Genomic DNA, 20,517 nt, shown 5'->3' with positions numbered 1-20,517 from the left:
ATTATTCCATATATGTTGACATAAAGGTTTGAGATCACAACAAACTCTTCAGCACAGAAGGGTTGTCAAATCTGAGGGATTTGTTGAAGAAACAGGAAGGGAGGAAAGGGCAAATTATAGGGCTAAATACCCAAAGGTAACAGAATAACAGAATAACCATCTTAGCCCTCCTCAGAGAGCAACAACCAGGATCCCTAAGTGTAGATGTGTGGGTTGTACACTAAACAACTCTAGGGGGCACCACTCCTAGTCATCATAATGATTATCCAACAGATGGTAGTAAAAGTTCTTGAGGGAGGAGATGCCTTTTCCCACATGCGTAAAAGTGTCCATTGGACTAGCTACAGTACTGGCAATTGCATGCCCTCTGATGCTACTGAAGGGTATCAGTATGGGATACAGATACCCTTATACAGAAGGGATGTATGTGGCACTTTAAAATCCTTGATTACTCTTTTAAAAATATTTCTAGGAGTATTAGGGTAACTGTCCTTTATGTTCCCTAAAATGCAGAAACTCAGAGTATAAACACATGAAGAGATACTCAATATCACTAACTAGTAGGAGAAACAAAATAAAACTGTAATGAGATACCATTTCACAGCTACTAGGATGGCTATACACAAAAAGACCAATAATAGTAAGTGTTGATGACAATATGGAGAAATTGGAACCCTCATACACTGTTGGTGGGAACATAAAATGGTATATAACCAAGAGATATGAATACATATGTCCACACACAAAAATCCATACATGAGCATTCATAGCAATATCATTCATAGTAGCCAAAAGGTGGAAAAAACCCAAACGTCTATCAGCTAATGAATGAATAAAGTGTGCTATATCCATACAGTGCAATATTATTTGGCAGTAAAAAGGAATGAAGTACAGATACATGTAATAACATGGATAAAACTGGAAAGTATTATGCTAAATGAAAAAATCAGTCAAAACACCACATATTAAATGCTTCCATTTATATGAAATGTCCAAAATAGGTGAAACTATAAAGACAGAAAATAGATTAATGGTTGCCTAGAAGTGGGAGATGAAAAGACGGAAGTTGGTAAGAGGAAATTGGGAGTGACCACTACTGAGTACAGGCCTTTCTTTCTTGGGGTGATGATAATGTTCTAAAATTGACTGCAGTGACTAGAAACCACTGAATCGTACCCTAAATGGATGAATTGTGTGGTATGTGAATTATATCTCAATATAAAGCTGTTTAATAAACTAAAAAGAAAAAAAATCAGACCATATATAGGGAAAGTTTTTAACTCTCATCATTGAAGACAGAAAGGTTGGAAGAAGTAAGACAATTTGTATTTTCCCCAGGAGTATCAGTCATCCTTTCCTCGTTCCAGCAGGAACCAGACAATCTGGACAAATAATCACCTAGATCTGTAAACTGCCAACTACTAGAGAGAAAGTAACTGTGTGTGCTCAGTCACCACGTCGTGTCTGACTTTGCAACCCTATGGACTGTGGCATGCCAGGCTCTTCTGTCCATGGGTTTCTCCAGGCAAGAATATTGGAGTGGGTTGCCATGCACTCCTCCAGGGGATCTTCCCAATCCAGGGATCAAACTCACATCTCCTGCATTGCAGGAGGATTCTTTTACCACTGTCAGAGAGAAAGTAATAGGTTTTCCAAAGCATAAATGACAATGAATAGTGGATAAAAATATTTTATAATTATTCATTTTTATTAAATAACCTTGCATAAAATGCCAAAATTTCATCTAAAATATATATTCTTTTTTTTCTTTCTTTCTTTATTTTTTTTTCTAATTTTATTTTATTTTTAAACTTTACATAATTGTATTAGTTTTGCCAAATATCAAAATGAATCCGCCACAGGTATACATGTGTTCCCCATCCTGAACCCTCCTCCCTCCTCCCTCCCCATACCATCCCCCTGGGCCGTCCCAGTGCACCAGCCCCAAGCATCCAGCATTGTGCATCGAACCTGGACTGGCAACTCGTTTCCCACACGATATTTACATGTTTCATTGCCATTCTCCCAAATCTTCCCACCCTCTCCCTCTCCCACAGAGTCCATAAGACTGTTCTATACGTCAGTGTCTCTTTTGCTGTCTCGTACACCGGGTTATTGTTACCATCTTTCTAAATTCCATATATATGCGTTAGTATACTGTATTTGTTTTTCCTTCTGGCTTACTTCACTCTGTATAATAGGCTCCAGTTTCATCCACCTCATTAGAACTGATTCAAATGTATTCTTTTTAATGGCTGAGTAATACTCCATTGTGTATATGTACCACTGCTTTCTTATCCATTCATCTGCTGATGGACATCTAGGTTGCTTCCATGTCTTGGCTATTATAAACAGTGCTGCGATGAACATTGGGGTACACGTGTCTCTTTCCCTTCTGGTTTCCTCAGTGTGTATGCCCAGCAGTGGGGTTGCTGGATCATAAGGCAGTTCTATTTCCAGTTTTTAAAGGAATCTCCACACTGTTCTCCATAGTGGCTGTACCAGTTCGCATTCCCACCAACAGTGTAAGAGGGTTCCCTTTTCTCCACACCCTCTCCAGCATTTATTATTTGTAGACTTTTGGATCGCAGCCATTCTGACTGGTGTGAAATGGTACCTCATAGTGGTTTTGATTTGCATTTCTCTGATAATGAGTGATGTTGAGCATCTTTTCATCTGTTTGTTAGCCATCTGTATGTCTTCTTTGGAGAAATGTCTATTTAGTTCTTTGGCCCATTTTTTGATTGGGTCGTTTATTTTTCTGGAGTTGAGCTGTAGGAGTTGCTTGTATATTTTTGAGATTAGTTGTTTGTCGGTTGCTTCATTTGCTATTATTTTCTCCCATTCTGAAGGCTGTCTTTCCACCTTGCTAATAGTTTCCTTTGATGTGCAGAAGCTTTTAAGGTTAATTAGGTCCCATTTGTTTATTTTTGCTTTTATTTCCAATATTCTGGGAGGTGGGTCATAGAGGATCCTGCTGTGATGTATGTCGGAGAGTGTTTTGCCTATGTTCTCCTCTAGGAGTTTTATAGTTTCTGGTCTTACGTTTAGATCTTTAATCCATTTTGAGTTTATTTTTGTGTATGGTGTTAGAAAGTGGTCCAGTTTCATTCTTTTACAAGTGGTTGACCAGATTTCCCAGCACCACTTGTTAAAGAGATTGTCTTTAATCCATTGTATATTCTTGCCTCCTTTGTCAAAGATAAGGTGTCCATCTGGAGGAATCAACCTACCTGACTTCAGGCTCTACTACAAAGCCACAGTTATCAAGACAGTATGGTACTGGCACAAAGACAGAAATATTGATCAATGGAATAAAATAGAAAGCCCAGAGATAAATCCACGCACATAAAACATATATTCTTAACAGGAATGATATCATCCCTAAGCGAGGAGCGGGGATTGATTCTTGAAATATATGTTTAAAGTATAGATAATATATATGTTACATAAATAGATATAGTGTATAGCATTAAAATTTCATGGGGAAGATGATTAGGGAAAAAATTGTCTAAAAAGAGTCCTTGGGAACATGATTTTCTAATTCCTCATTCATATAAAAAATGAGCTCTTACTGTGTTAATTAAACTATTAAAAGATAGAAATTTTGGCTCCAGAGCTCATTCATTCCTCTTGAAAGGCTCAGGGTAACCAGAAGCCCCAGATTTTCTGCCTAAGATATTGGCTTTTGTTGCCCAAACCACATATCAAGTTTTCTTGTCTCATGCTGAGAATTTACGTCTTAAAACCAAATGATACATCATGTCAGAAAACTAAAGAAGAGGCAAAAAAGATTTATCCCTTCTCAAATTTTCTCCTCTACTCCCACTCCTACCCCCGAAATATAATCTTTGATATAAAGGATTAAAAGGTGATTTTTCCTAATTGACTTTAGCTACCATCTTCATTTCTACCCCATCTCCCCACCATCACCCATCCACCTCATATACAAGACTTGCAGGGCAGACCCCATCTGAAGTCAAGCAACCGCACAGCCTCTTCTCACTTAACTTCTCTTTCCCCTTCTCCATAACATAACCTTTCTTTTCAGGGCCCTCCCCTATCTGTTCTATCCCTTTTCAAAACTAAAATGGATCTGCTTTAAATTTTCAACTGAACTTGACTCAGAGTACACTCCTAGAAAAATTCTTGTACATTAACTGCAGAATAAAAAGCTTTGATTCCTAGTAAAGAAATTTCAGACATTAGAGAGAATGTAGAGATGATACCTCCTTCATTCCTTGGAGGTGGAAGAAAGGTAGGACACAGATCAGAGAAGGGTATTCAGCCTCTGCCTTCTGATCAGTATGTCCTGAGATTCTTTCTTCCTCACACTCCTAGAAGGTCACCTCCAGCTGCAGCTTCATTCATTACGCTCAGTTAGGATAGGAATGGCGAAGCACAGCAGTGGCTTGGATGGTCTGCTACTGCAGCCCTGGGGCTTAGAGCTTGGCCTGAATGTAGGAGCACCATGACCCACTTGCCTCCTGCCCAGCCCATCTACCTCACAATTCTCCCAACACTCCCAAATGTTTCTGCTTCATTTCAGAACCACCACTTGTGGCCTGGGTCTCTTTCTTCCCTCAGCATCAACTGAGATGTTGTCAATTGGCTATTTGCCTTCCCCATCTCTGTTCATTTCCAAGGCAACCCATTCACTATCACGGTAATCCAAGTCTATGCCCCAACCAGTAATGCTGAAGAAGCTGAAGTTGAACAGTTCTATGAAAACCTACAATATCTTTTTGGAACTAACATCCAAAAAAGATGCCCTTTTCATTACAGGGGACTGGAATGCAAAAGTAGGAAGTCAAGAAACTCCTGGAGTAACAGGCAAATTTGGCCTTGGAATATGGAATGAAACAGGGCAAAGGCTAATAGAGTTTTGCCAAGAGAACGCACTAGTCACAGTAAACACCCTCTTCCAACAACACAGGAGAAGACTCTACACATAGACATCACCAGATGGTCAACACCAAAATCAGATTGATTATATTCTTTGCAGCCAAAGATGGAGAAGCTCTATACAGTCAGCAAAAACAAGACCAGGAGCTGACTGTGGCTCAGATCATGAACTCCTTATTGCCAAATTCAGACTTAAACTGAAGAAAGTAGGGAAAACCACTAGACCATTCAGGTATGACCTAAATTAAATCCCTTATGATTATACAGTGGAAGTGAGAAATAGATTTAAGGGACTAGATGTGATAGACAGAGTGCCTGATGAACTATGGACGGAGGTCCGTGACATTGTACAGGAGACAGGGATCAAGACCATCCCCATGGAAAAGAAAAGCAAAAAAGCAAAATGGCTGTCTGGGGAGGCCTTACAAATAGCAGTTAAAAGAAGAGAAGCAAAAAGCAAAGGAGAAAAGGAAAGATATAAGCATCTGAATGCAGGCTTCCAAAGAATAGCAAGGAGAGATAAGAAAGCCTTCCTCAGTGATCAATGCAAAGAAATAGAGGAAAACAACGGAATGGGAAAGACTAGAGATCTCTTCAAGAAAATTAGAGATACCAAGGGAACATTTCATGCAAAGATGGGCTCGATAAAGGACAGAAATGGTATGGACCTAACAGAAGCAGAAGATATTAAGAAGAGGTGGCAAGAATACACAGGAGAACTGTACTAAAAAGATCTTCACGACCAAGATAATCACGATGGTGTGATCACTCATCTACAGCCAGACATCCTGGAAGTGAAGTCAAGTGGGCCTTAGAAAGCATCACTACAAACAAAGCTAGTGGAGGTGATGGCATTCCAGTTGAGCTATTTCAAATCCTGAAAGATGATGCTGTGAAAGTCCTGCACTCAATATGCCAGGAAATTTGGAAAACTCAGCAGTAGCCACAGGACTGGAAAAGGTCAGTTTTCATTCCAATCCCAAAGAAAGGCAATGCCAAAGAATGCTCAAACTACCACACAATTGCACTCATCTCACACACTAGTAAAGTAATGCTCAAAATTCTCCAAGCCAGGCTTCAGCAATACGTGAACCGTGAACTTCTAGATGTTCAAGCTCGTTTTAGAAAAGGCAGAGGAACCAGAAATCAAATTGCCAACATCTGCTGGGTCATCGAAAAAGCAAGAGAGTTCCAGAAAATCATCTATTTCTGCTTTATTGACTATGCCAAAGCCTTTGACTGTGTGGATCACAATACACTGTGGAAAATTCTGAAGGAGATGGGAATATCAGACCACCCGACCTGCCTCTTGAGAAACCTATATGCAGGTCGGGAAGCAACAGTTAGAACTGGACATGGAACAACAGACTGCTTCCAAATAGGAGAAGGAATATGTCAAGGCTGTATATTGTCACCCTGCTTATTTAACTTATATGCAGAGTACATCATGAGAAATGCTGGGCTGGAAGAAGCACAAGCAGGAATCAAGATTGCCAGGAGAAATATCAATAACCTCAGATATGCAGATGACACCACCCTTATGGCAGAAAGTGAAGAGGAACTAAAAAGCCTCTTGATGAAAGTGAAAGAGGAGAGTGAAAAAGTTGGCTTAAACCTCAACTTTCAGAAAACTAAGATCATGGCACCTGGTCCCATCAGTTCATGGGAAATAGATGGGGAAACAGTGGAAACAGTGTCAGACTTTCTTTTTGGGGGCTCCAAAATCACTGCAGATGGTGATTGCAGCCATGAAATTAAAAGATGCTTACTCCTTGGAAGGAAAGTTATGACCAACCTAGATAGCATATTGAAAAGCAGAGACATTACTTTGCCAACAAAGGTCCGTCTAGTCAAGGCTATGGTTTTTCCAGTGGTCATGTATGGATGTGAGAGTTGGACTGTGAAGAGAGCTGAGTGCCAAAGAATTGATGCTTTTGAACTGTGGTGTTGGAGAAGACTCTTGCGAGTCCCTTGGACTGCAAGGAGATCCAACCAGTCCATCCTAAAGGAGACCAGTCCTGAGTGTTCATTGGAAGGACCGATGCTAAAGCTGAAACTCCAATACTTTGGCCACCTCATGCAAAGAGTTGACTCATTGGAAAAGACCCCGATGCTAGGAAGGATTGGGGATAGGAGGAGAAGGGGATGACAGAGGATGAGATGGCTGGATGGCATCACCGTCTCAATGGACATGAATTTGAGTGAACTCCAGGAGTTGGTGATGGACAGGGAGGCCTGGCGTGCTGCGATTCATGGGGTCGCAAAGAGTCAGACACGACTGAGCGACTGAACTGAACTGCAGCAAACAAGTCACCTGAGAAGATTCTCAATCCTGAGTAATAATACAATCAACATAAACACCCATAATCCAAAGCATTCTTTTTTAGGGCATAAGAAATATTTTCTTCCAGTTTTCAATTAAAGCCTTGTTAGGTTTTGAATCAAATGTTGGCCCTTAAAACCAATCCATTTCTTTTCCCAGTAGAATTGAACTGTTCCTATCTGCTCTTTACAAAGTTGATTTTGAATAGTGAACATTTAAATGAAAATAAGAAACTACCTTTTATATGTAATAATCTGAAATTTTACACCAGAACGACTTTATCTAATGGCTTTGAAATATAAGAAAAGCAAAAAGGAACTTGAAAAATTTCCCCCAAAACAGCTTTCCCAGTTTCGTTTTACTCAGTTATATGCTTTAAATGAAATTATTCCAGGGTGTAAAATATTAAGCAAAACATACAGGCAGTTTGGAGCAAGAAAATAGGACCAAGCTGAGATCTTTAATTTGCATGTAGAACTATGCAATTATTTTTATGACCTACTTTCATGCATTTTTAATATGATATAAAATAAACTCTACTGTCACAACTTCCCATTCTTTCTCCAATCTTGCAGCATAGCTGGTGGGCTCCAAGAAAAAAAGAGCTCTGTTCTAATCAACTGGCTAAACAATTCATTTCCTAATCTTTAGCCTCCTAGTTTAATTCATGGCAGAACCAGCTTCCCTCTTGAGTCTTCTTACCTCAGGCAATGTTTATGTAGCAAATATACATATTGTGCCTACTGTGTACCACCAAAAATATTCTGGAAATAACTCCAGAAAGAATGAAGGGAAGGAGCCAAAGCAAAAACAACACCCAGTTGTGGATGTGACTGGTGATAGAAGCAAGGTCCGATGCTGTAAAGAGCAATATTGCATAGGAACCTGGAATGTTAGGTCCCTGAGTCAAGGCAAATTGGAAGTGGTCAAACAGGAGATGGCAAGAGTGAACATCGACATTCTAGGAATCAGCAAACTAAAATGGACTGGAATGGGTGAATTTCACTCAGATGACCATTATATCTACTACTGTGGGCAGGAATCCCTTAGAAGAAATGGAGTAGCCATCATGGTCAACAAAAGAGTCCGAAATGCAGTACTTGGATGCAATCTCAAAAACGTCAGAATGCAGCTCAACTCCAGAAAAATAAATGACCCAATCAAAAAATGGGCCAAAGAACTAAATAGACATTTCTCCAAAGGGCTATACATACATACAGAGGGCTAACAAACACATGAAAAGATGCTCAACATCACTCATTATCAGAGAAATGCAAATCAAAACCACTATGAGGTACCATTTCACGCCAGTCAGAATGGCTGTGATCCAAAAGTCTACAAGCAATAAATGCTGGAGAGGGTGTGGAGAAAAGGGAACCCTCTTACACTGTTGGTGGGAATGCAAACTAGTACAGCCACTATGGAGAACAGTGTGGAGATTCCTTAAAAAACTGGAAATAGAACTGCCTTATGATCCAGCAATCCCACTGCTGGGCATACACACTGAGGAAACCAGAAGGGAAAGAGACACGTGTACCCCAATGTTCATCACAGCAATATTTATAATAGCCAGGACATGGAAGCAACCTAGATGCCCATCAGCAGATGAATGGATAAAGAAAGCAGTGGTACATATACACAATGGAGTATTACTCAGCCATTAAAAAGAAAACATTTGAATCAGTTCTAATGAGGTGGATGAAACTGGAGCCTATTATACAGAGTGAAGTAAGCCAGAAGGAAAAACACCAATACAGTATAATAACACATATATATGGAATTTAGAAAGATGGTAACAATAACCCTGTGTACGAGACAGCAAAAGAGACACTGATGTATAGAACAGTCTTATGGACTCTATGGGAGAGGGAGAGGGTGGGAAGATTTGGGAGAATGGCATTGAAATATGTAAAATATCATGTATGAAACGAGATGCAAGTCCAGGTTCGATGCACGATACTGGATGCTTGGGGCTAGTGCACTGGGACGACCCAGAGGGATGGTATGGGGAGGGAGGAGGGAGGAGGGTTCAGGATGGGGAACACATGTATACCTGTGGTGGATTCATTATGATATTTGGCAAAACTAATACAATTATGTAAAGTTTAAAAAAAATTAAAAAAAAAAAAAACGACAGAATGATCTCTATTCATTTTCAAGGCAAACCATTCAATATCACGGTAATCCAAGTCTATGCCCCAACCAGTAACGCTGAAGAAGCTGAAATTGAACGGTTCTATGAAGACCTACAAGACCTTTTAGAACTAACACCCCAAAGAGATGTCCTTTTCATTACAGGGGACTGGAATGCAAAAGTAGGAAGTCAAGAAACTCCTGGAGTAACAGGCAAATTTGGCCTTGGAATATGGAATGAAGCAGGGCAAAGACTAATAGAGTTTTGCCAAGAGAATGCACTAGTCATAGTAAACACCCTCTTCCAACAATACAAGAGAAGACACTACACATAGACATCACCAGATGGTCAACACCAAAATCAGATTGATTATATTCTTTGCAGCCAAAGATGGAGAAGCTCTATACAGTCAGCAAAAACAAGACCAGGAGCTGACTGTGGCTCAGATCATGAACTCCTTATTGCCAAATTCAGACTTAAACTGAAGAAAGTAGGGAAAACCACTAGACCATTCAGGTATGACCTAAATTAAATCCCTTATGATTATACAGTGGAAATGAGAAATAGATTTAAGGGACTAGATGTGATAGACAGAGTGCCTGATGAACTATGGACGGAGGTCCGTGACATTGTACAGGAGACAGGGATCAAGACCATCCCCATGGAAAAGAAAAGCAAAAAAGCAAAATGGCTGTCTGGGGAGGCCTTACAAATAGCAGTTAAAAGAAGAGAAGCAAAAAGCAAAGGAGAAAAGGAAAGATATAAGCATCTGAATGCAGGCTTCCAAAGAATAGCAAGGAGAGATAAGAAAGCCTTCCTCAGTGATCAATGCAAAGAAATAGAGGAAAACAACGGAATGGGAAAGACTAGAGATCTCTTCAAGAAAATTAGAGATACCAAGGGAACATTTCATGCAAAGATGGGCTCGATAAAGGACAGAAATGGTATGGACCTAACAGAAGCAGAAGATATTAAGAAGAGGTGGCAAGAATACACAGGAGAACTGTACTAAAAAGATCTTCACGACCAAGATAATCACGATGGTGTGATCACTCATCTACAGCCAGACATCCTGGAAGTGAAGTCAAGTGGGCCTTAGAAAGCATCACTACAAACAAAGCTAGTGGAGGTGATGGCATTCCAGTTGAGCTATTTCAAATCCTGAAAGATGATGCTGTGAAAGTGCTGCACTCAATATGCCAGCAAATTTGGAAAACTCAGCAGTGGCCACAGGACTGGAAAAGGTCAGTTTTCATTCCAATCCCAAAGAAAGGCAATGCCAAAGAATGCTCAAACTACCACACAATTGCACTCATCTCACACGCTAGTAAAGTAATGCTTAAAATTCTCCAAGCCAGGCTTCAGCAATACGTGAACCGTGAACTTCCAGATGTTCAAGCTCGTTTTAGAAAAGGCAGAGGAACCAGAAATCAAATTGCCAACATCTGCTGGATCATGGAAAAAGCAAGAGAGTTCCAGAAAATCATCTATTTCTGCTTTATTGACTATGCCAAAGCCTTTGACTGTGTGGATCACAATACACTGTGGAAAATTCTGAAAGAGATGGGAATATCGGACCACCTGATCTGCCTCTTGAGAAACCTATATGCAGGTCAGGAAGCAACAGTTAGAACTGGACATGGAACAACAGACTGGTTCCAAATAGGAAAAGGAGTATGTCAAGGCTGTATATTGTCACCCTGCTTATTTAACTTATATGCAGAGTACATCATGAGAAACACTGGGCTGGAAAAAGCACAAGCTGGAATCAAGGTTGCCAGGAGAAATATCAATAACCTCAGATATGCAGATGACACCACCCTTATGGCAGAAAGTGAAGAGGAACTAAAAAGCCTCTTGATGAAAGTGAAAGAGGAGAGTGAAAAAGTTGGCTTAAACCTCAACTTTCAGAAAACTAAGATCATGGCACCTGGTCCCATCAGTTCATGGGAAATAGATGGGGAAACAGTGGAAACAGTGTCAGACTTTCTTTTTGGGGCTCCAAAATCACTGCAGATGGTGATTGCAGCCATGAAATTAAAAGATGCTTACTCCTTGGAAGGAAAGTTATGACCAACCTAGATAGCATATTGAAAAGCAGAGACATTACTTTGCCAACAAAGGTCCGTCTAGTCAAGGCTATGGTTTTTCCAGTGGTCATGTATAGACGTGAGAGTTGGACTGTGAAGAAGGTTAAGCAGCAAAGAGTGATGCTTTTGAACTGTGGTGTTGGAGAAGACTCTTGCGAGTCCCTTGGACTGCAAGGAGATCCAACCAGTGCATCCTAAAGGAGACCAGTCCTGAGTGTTCATTGGAAGGACTGATGCTGAGGCTGAAACTCCAATACTTTGGCCACCTCATGCATAGGGTTGACTCATTGGAAAAGACCCTGATGCTGGGAAGGATTGGGGGCAGGAGGAGAAGGGGACGATAGAGAATGAGATGGCTGGATGGCATCGCCGACTCGATGCACATGAGTCTGGGTGAACTCCGGGAGCTGGTGATGGACAGGGAGGCCTGGCATGCTGTGATTAACGCGGTCACAAAGATTCGGACACGGCTGAGTGACTAAACTGAACTAAAGTGTGTACCACGCCTCACTGATACACACCATGGCTATTCATTTAACCCATAAAAGAATGTTTCCATTATCCTGAGACTCTTATTTGAAACCTCTGTTTGTTTGTTTTTTAAATCCACAATGACTACAATTAAGAATTCTTGCTTGGTAAAGTTTGACAGTGATCGTGATCCTCTATGGAATTAGCACCTTTGGGTGAGCCTCTGTATCACCCAAACGTTGGCTCTGAACCCTCATCATCTAAGAATCTGGTTAGCAGTTGTCACTCATGAGCCTGAATGTAAACTACAGAGGAGATGAAACCTATTGGTGAGGAACAAGCATGACAGTTGTGAGGGTCCCCAGTATTTTGTAAAGGACTCCAGGGATCTTGTCTGAGAAACTAACCACACAGCTTCTAGAGTCAACACAACAGGGTATTCCAAACAAAAATAACCCTCTCTTGCCTTTTATTTTTTGTGAGATATATATAATTTGTAAATTTTCAGGACTGTTTATATGAATACTGATGCACTGAGTAAATAGTCTCATTATTTTATACGTACCCTTTCACAACAAGCCCTCCAAAGCTATTTGAACATTTAGGTCATTTTCAGCCTGAACAACTGAATATCAGTATCTCCCCCAATTTTGACAAAACCTTGTTATTTTCACAGACGCTTCCTCTTTTTATTTTTATTAGTCTAAAAGTATACACATATTTACCATTCACATAAAACAACAAAAAAAATTCCAACAGAGGCCATTTGTCCTGGATCACTCATCATAATTATGTATAAAATTTCTAATATACTCACCGTTATTTTTTTTCTAGAGGCATTCTTAATATTTTTCTGTTTCTCATAAGAATGCTCTAATCCTAGCTGAGAATCACTGTCTTCACCAAGGAGATCATCATTAGGCTGAAAATGGAAGTTGTCAATTTACTACCAACAGAATGGGAGAGACAGTGGCCCTGGCCATTGGTGCTCTGCAAGTGCTAAGGTTACATAACACAGAGGAGTCTGAAATGATGGCAGGAAAGAAGCAGAGCACCTGGTAAACCCTGCAACCATTCATAATTTGTATTGCTGAAAAAACCTTGTCTTCCTACAGGCGCGTTTTTTGTTTTTTGGCTATAAAATGTACTTACCCTAACGAATAGAGGCGGCACTGCTTATTGCGGATTTGATGAACTAAGCCAAACCTGTCATCAAGACAGACCGGCCAGGGCTTTTTTGTAGGGCTGGAGTCAGTAGCCAGACTGTCTGTGCTCATGTGATCACACTCAATCTGTAAGGATTGGAAATCAATGTGAATAATTTAAAGTACTGGATGATAGATGGCAGGTAGAGACTTACTGCTTTCCTGGTCACTGAAAACCATAACGGGAGAGTTATATCCTTCTCCACTGATAACCACGCCCCCTCCCCAGGGAATCACAGGATTGCTGTAAAATGTTTGGAGGAATTTCAAATACTAGATTATAGGTAACCTCATGGAGATTAGAGGGAGGTTTGAAGGGAAGTTAAGAACTGCTATTAAAAAAAAAAAACAAAAAAACTACTATAGCCTTTTGCACAGAGTATACAGAGGACAACAAATCAGGAGCAAGGATGGCAGAGAGAAGAAGCCAGGAAAGGCTCTACAGGGGTGTGTTAGTCTTGGAGGAGGAACAGAAGTTGAATAAGAGGCTGAGACCAAGAAGCATTCCAGACGTGGAGAACAGTGCTCCCAAACCACAGAGGTCTGTTACTCACAGCATTCCTATTAGAAGTTGTGAGATATGGCTGAGGGCATGGATCTTAGAAGAACACAAGATTATTTACTCCTTAGACAAGGTTAGGCCAACATGTTCCAAAAAGGTAGCATGTGTTAATCAAGGTAAACAACTGATCAGAGGTCAAGTGAGAACAATACAAGCCCTGACTAACAAGATAGTACTGTCTGTGATACAGGTCCAATAAGCTTCCTCCTGCGGGGATGGGCTCCTGAGAAGGCAATGGCACCCCACTCCAGTACTCTTGCCTGGAAAATCCCATGGACGGAGGAACCTGGTAGGCTGCAGTCCATGAGGTCACTAAGAGTCGGACGCGACTGAGCGACTTTACTTCGACTTTTCACTTTCATGCATTGGAGAAGGAAATGGCAACCCACTCCAGTATTCTTGCCTGGAGAATCCCAGGGACAGGGGAGCCTGGTGGGCTGCTGTCTATGGGGTCGCATAGAGTCGGACACGACTGAAGCGACTTAGCAGCAGCAGCAGCAGCAGCAGGGATGGGCAAGAGCCCCAGATGGGAAGGAGGCTCTTCTTGATCTAGCCAAAGCACCTCTCTTAACTCATCCATCAAAATTAGATAAGAAAACCAAAGGGAACATGTATCTAAGTCAAGCAGAAGGAAGCCAGTTTCTAATTTCAAATGCACACTAAGTAAATATACTTCACAAGGAATTCTGCCTTGTGTTTGAGCCTGGCACAGTATGCACGGCTGAGGCTGTTGGAACGAAAGAAAACAAGTTCTGTGGCCAAGGTATTTATCATACTGAACAACAGTGTTTCCCTCTAATGCCTCAAAACTCTCATAGTCATCATGATGCCCCATGAATCATGCAGTTCTTGCTGTCACATCGCAGACAACAGACCACTCCAGAGGCAAAGGATGTTTTGAGTTTCGTTGCTTTAACTCATTGGAAAACATAATGGTAAATGATTTCTTTCTTAAGAAGGTATTCTAGGCTTGCTAAATTCTTTAATTTATTTTCCAAAATGTTAATCTGAAAACAGCATATTATGTGGAGCCAGTGTCTCCCTTACTTTTGCTGTAATCTAGGGTTGGCCTGGAGAAGGCAATGGCACCCCACTCCAGTACTCTTGCCTGGAAAATCCCGTGGATGGAGAAGCCTGGTGGGCTGCAGTCCATGGGGTCGCTAAGAGTGGGACACAACTGAGCGACTTCACTTTCACTTTTCACTTTCATGCATTGGAGAAGGAAATGGCAACCCACTCCGGTGTTCTTGCCTGGAGAATCCCAGGGACAGGATCCTGGTGGGCTGCCGTCTATGGGGTCGCACCGAGTCGGACACGACTGAAGCGATGCAGCAGCAGCAGCAGGGCTGACCTGGCAAAATCATCCTAGCACTATCAATGACTGAGAGAGCGCTTCTTGCTAGAATTTGGAGCTTTTATAGGAAAGTTTAACAAGTGAAATCCTAATATTTATTTGTACTTTTCTTTTGATGAAACAAAAATTCAAATTTTAAGGCAATAAAAATTTCAACATAAAGTTTTATGATCCACCACTCACCTTGTATGTGCAGACATCTTTGGTGAACTTTATGTACAATGCCAATATATCATTTTCCTTAAAGAAGCAACTGGTGCAGAATAGACTGGGTCAAGTAACCTGGGGAGATTCTGGGCCTCAATGAAGTTCTTAGCTTAAATACGTCTGTAGGACTTTATTGATGTTACTAGCTTTATTACTTGTATTCTATTTTACAAGATTATTATTTCTTGTACTAATAAATGTGTGACTGAGCCTCCAAAAAAAGTAATGATGATTAGGCAACTTAAAACTTTTGACAAAATATATAGTCCTATAAGATCAAAGATTATAATAGTGTAACTCTAGATAAAACAAGAAGTAAGCTTTCCTAGACCATAATGGACTAGTAAGACACATGGTCCGGAGGTTGATGGCCAAGTCCAGTAATAGCACACTGAGTAGGCTAACAATGAAATCCTTGACTGACTTGGGACTAAGCATTCCTAGTACCTTGGGACAAGCTTGCCATGAAATGCCTCCAAAACCTTGGTCAAAATTAAGACCAAAAGGGAAGGGACTGTAAAATAAAGAATGTTATTCATTATATAGTTCTACAAGAATCAAGTTATTTGCCACTGCAGTCACTGACCTACAAAACACCCTGAAAGGAATTCAGAGCAAAAATCAGAATGAGACATTCTGTGCTCTGGAAAAACTGGCAGAATAGGCCTTCAGATAGTTAGATATTTTCAGGGGAAAATGTTTGGATCCAGTTTCCTATATCTTCCCATACTACGAAAAGCACTAGAACCATTAACTAAAATATATGTGTTTTTCACTATTAATAGTAACTTTCTGCCAAGATGTGTGCTTGCAACAGGCACATGCCCTGTTGTCAAAATCATATATCTACCAACCTCCCCACTCAGAACAGTCCTCAGAAGCTGAGAGACCATCTCCAAGCTTATAATTCTGAGTTTGGCTTATAAAATTTTCAATTTCTTCCTCAGACTGACTATTGACTAATTTTTGTCAACATCCTCAACCCAGTTTTTTTCTACTTCTCAATCTGCAATCACTGTTCAAAGGAAAAATAATAATAGAAAATGGAATTGAATCTTCTCCCAAGCAACTAGTAGAGAGCACATTTATTAACTGGATCTGTCAACATGTCAATTTTTAGAATTCATTTCTTACTATTCTCCCACAAATAAATGGAAAGTATGCCACTGCCTTCCACTTCTTGTCCCTACCCACCCATCCAAAGGAGAGGGTGCTAATCTAATAGTCAAAACTCAGTGTTCATCAAGCTTGTTCTTACTAGTAGGTATGTTGTGATGCCTTAAAACTTCTTTGGCACTCGGTTCCATGCCCAACCTCCTGCAGTCAGTCAGTTAGACCCAGGGCAGTTTGGTGAGTCCCAAAGGCATGCCTGGATCTCCTAAGCCTGAACCATTTATTCTAAGGCAGCCTCCTGGGGTATCTTTATTAAAGTGGTATGATGATCCCATTTGCTATTGTTTCTTTTTATGTACCCTCCCTGCTGCTGCTGCTAAGTCGCTTCAGTTGTGTCCGACTCTGTGCGACCCCAGAGACGGCAGCCCACCAGGCTCCCCCGTCCCTGGGATTCTCCAGGCAAGAACACTGGAGTGGGTTGCCATTTCCTTCTCCAATGCATGAAAGTGAAAAGTGAAAGTGAAGTCACTCAGTCGTGTGCGACTCCTAGCAACCCCATGGACTGCAGCCTACCAGGCTCCTCCATCCATGGGATTTTCCAGGCAAGAGTACTGGAGCGGGTTGCCATTGCCTTCTCTGACCCTCCCTGAGAACCTCCAAAAGACAGGGATGTCAACAGCTGCTTGTTCATCATATCCTCCCAATACCGTTTACACCTAACTCTAGCCTCTCTTAATCTTCTAGATTAAGAAGAGATGGCAAGAAAACACAGAAGAACTATACAAGAAAGGTCTTAATGACTCAGATAACCACAATGTTGCAATAACTTGCCTAGAGTCAGACATCCTGGAATGTGAAGTCAAATGGGCCTTAGGAAGCATTACTATGAACAAAGCTAGTGGAGGTGATGAAATTCCAACTGAGCTATTTCAAATCTTAAAAGATAATGCTCTTAGAGTGCTGCACTCAATATGCCAGCAAATTTGGAAAACTCAGCAGTGGCCACAGGACTGGAAAAGGTCAGTTTTCATTTCAATCCCAAAGAAGGGCAATACCAAAGACTGTTCAAACTACCATACAATTGAGTTCATTTCACATGCTATCGAGGTAATGCTCAAAATCCTTCAAGCAAAGCTTCAGCAGTATGTGAACCAAGAACTTCCCAATGTACAAACTGGGTTTCAATGAGACAGAGGAACCAGAAATCAAATTGCCAAAATTTGTTGGATCATGGAGAAAGCAAAGGAGTTTCAGAAAATCATCTACTTCTCTTTCATTGACTACACTAAAGCCTTAGACTGTGTGGATCACAACAAACTGTGGAAAAGTCTTAAAGATACTAGACCATCTTACCTGTCTCCAGAGAAACCTGTGTGCAGGTCAAGAAGCAACAATCAGAACTGGACACAGAACAACTGACTGGTTCAAAACTGGGAAAGGAGTAAGACAAGCCTATATATTGTCATTCTGCTTATTTAACTTATAGGCAAAGGACATCATGTGAAATGCCAGCTTAGATGAATCATAAGCTGGAATCAAGAATGCCAAGACAAATATCAACAACCTCAGATATGCAGATGATACCACTCTAATGACAGAAAGTGAAGAGGAACTAAAGAGCCTCTTGATGAGGTGAAAGAGTAGAGTGAAAAGGCTGGCTTGAAATTCAACATTCAAAAAACTAAGATCATGACATCTGCTCCCATCACTTCATGGCAAAATAGAAGGGGGAGAAGTGAAAGGAGTGACAGATTTTATTTTCTTGGGCTCCAAGATCACTCCAGATGATAATTGCACCCATGAGATTAAAAGACTCGGCTCCTTAAAAGGAAAGCTACTACAAGCCTAGATAGTGTGTTAAAACACAGAGACATCACTTTGCCAGCAAAGGTCCAGATAGTCAAAGCTGTCTTTTTTCCAGTAGTCAGGTATGGATGTGAGAGTTGGATCATAAAGAAGGCTGAGTGCCGAAGAATTGATGCTTATGACTTGTGGTGCTGGAGAAGATTCTTGAGGATCCCTTGTACAGCAAGGAGAACAAACCAGTCAATGCTAAAAGAAATCAGTCCTGAATATTCATTGGAAGGACTAATGCTGAAGTTGAAGTTCCAATACCTTGGCCACCTGAGGTGAAGAGCCTACTCACTGGAAAAGACCCTGACACTAGGAAAGAGTGAAGGAAAAGGAGAAGAGGGCAGCAGAGGATGAGATGATTAGATAGCATCGCTGACTCAATGGATATGAATTTAAGTAAACTCTGGGAGGCAGTGAAGGATAGAGGAGCTGGCAGGCTGCAAGCCAAGAGTTGGACACAACTTAGCAACTGAACAATATCTAGCCTTTCCCACCATATTTCTAAAGGTGTGGCCACCTACATCCTGATAGATGAGGGAGTACTTAAAAATTTTTGAGTCCCACTCCATATCTATAAAATCAGAATCCTTGAGTCTTATGCATGTGAACATGCACTCTAATAAACTCTCCTAGGTGATTCTTATGCAGGAGGTCCTGAGAGTTTCCTGGCAGCCTTTTGCAAAGCTCCACAGAAACGTTCCAGATTGGCCTCACCCGTGCCTTAGCAAATTAAGGGAAGAGGCTATGCTTGAGCTAGAGCTTTCAACTGAAAACAGCAGCACTTCCAACCTTGCCCCTAACAAGAGGCCAGAGAGGTGACAGTACCGTTATCCAGAGGCCCCCCAAAAGCCAGGTAAATATTAATGGTCAAGATTCAGGGCATTGAGGCTCAGCTGCTCCTCCTTTATGACCCTTAGGCAGTGGGCTTTTATCCTATTAAAGTTAACACTTTCTTCTTCCACAGACTTCCTCTTGTTCAGATATCCCTGTTGGAAAAACATTCTTTTCCATTCAGTATCTGTTATTGTTCCCCTTTTCTCTCCTAGTGCAAACATATAACACAGAAGTTTTTCCATTTTCAGTTCATTTTAGTCTCTCAGTCATGTCTGACTCTTCGTGACCCCATGGACCACAGCACGCCAGGCCTCCCTGACCATCACCAACTCCCGGAGTTTACTCAAACTCATTTCCATTGAGTTGCTGATGCCATCCAACCATCTCATCCTGTCGTTCCCTTCTCCTTCTGCCTTCAATCTTTCCCAGCATCAGGGTCTTTTCAAAGGAATAAGTTCTTTCCATCAGGCGACCAAAGTATTGGAGTTTCAGCTTCAGCATCAGTCCTTCCAATGAATATTCAGGACTGATTCCTATAGGATTGACTGGTTTGATCTCCTTGCAGTCCAATGGACTCTCAAGAGTTTTCTCCAACACCACAGTTCAAAAGCATCCATTCCTTGGCACTCAACTATCTTTATAGTCCAACTCTCACATCCATACATGACTACTGGAAAAAAAAAAATAGCTTTGACTAGATGGACCTTTATCAGCAAAGTAATGTCTCTGCTTTTTAATATGCTCTCCAGGTTGGTCATAGCTTTTCTTCCAAGGAGCAAATGTCTTTTAATTTCATGGCTGCAGTCACCATCTGCAGTGATTTTGGAGCCCCAAAAATAAAGTCTGTCATTGTTTCCATTGTTTCCCAATCTATTTGCCAAGAAGTGATGGGACTGGATGTAAGCCAGCTTCTTCACTCTCCTCTTTCACTTTCATCAAGAAGCTCTTTAGTTCTTCTTCGCTTTCGGCCATAAGGGTGGTGTCAATTACATATCTGAGGTTATTAATATTTCTCCCAGCAATCTTGATTCCAGCTTGTGCTTCATCCAGCAAAGCATTTCACATGATGTACTCTGCATATAAGTTAAACAAGCAGGGTGACAATATACAGCCTTGATATACTCCTTTCCCAATTTGGAACCAGTCTGTTGTTCCATGTCTGGTTCTATCTGTTGCATCTTGACCTGCATACAGGTTTCTCACGAGGCAGGTCAGGTGGTCTGGTGTTCCCATCTCTTGAAGAATTTTCCACAGTTTGTTGTGATCCACACAGTCAAAGGCTTTGGCATAGTCAATAAAGCAGAAATAGATGTTTTTCTGGAACTCTCTTGCTTTTTCAATGATGCAGCAGATGTTGGGAATTTGATCTCTGGTTCCTCTGACTTTTCTAAAGCCAGCCTGAATATGTGGAATTTCATGGTTCACATACTTTTGAAGCCTAGCTTAAAGAATTTTTGAGCATTAC

The 20,517-nt window shown here is 41.0% G+C and overlaps 1 protein-coding gene across 5 annotated transcripts in view; it reads right to left on the bottom strand.

The window, feature by feature from the left end:
- Positions 1-20,517, bottom strand: part of METTL24 (methyltransferase like 24) — a 153,753-nt gene that overhangs the window by 89,994 nt on the left and 43,242 nt on the right. For 4 of the 5 annotated variants that reach the window (XM_061427608.1, XM_061427606.1, XM_061427605.1 and 1 more), the window contains exon 3: positions 13,076-13,215. The exons of the other annotated variant lie outside the window; for it this stretch is intronic. In XM_061427608.1, the coding sequence (XP_061283592.1) occupies positions 13,076-13,215 (140 nt within the window). The remainder of the gene's footprint in view (positions 1-13,075; positions 13,216-20,517) is intronic. 5 annotated transcript variants of the gene reach the window in all.

The sequence above is a fragment of the Bos javanicus genome, chromosome 9, assembly GCF_032452875.1.
Source record: "Bos javanicus breed banteng chromosome 9, ARS-OSU_banteng_1.0, whole genome shotgun sequence".
Taxonomy (NCBI): domain Eukaryota; kingdom Metazoa; phylum Chordata; class Mammalia; order Artiodactyla; family Bovidae; genus Bos; species Bos javanicus.
Note: the sequence above shows the minus strand (reverse complement) of the source record. Positions and strands in the feature narration are given on the sequence as shown.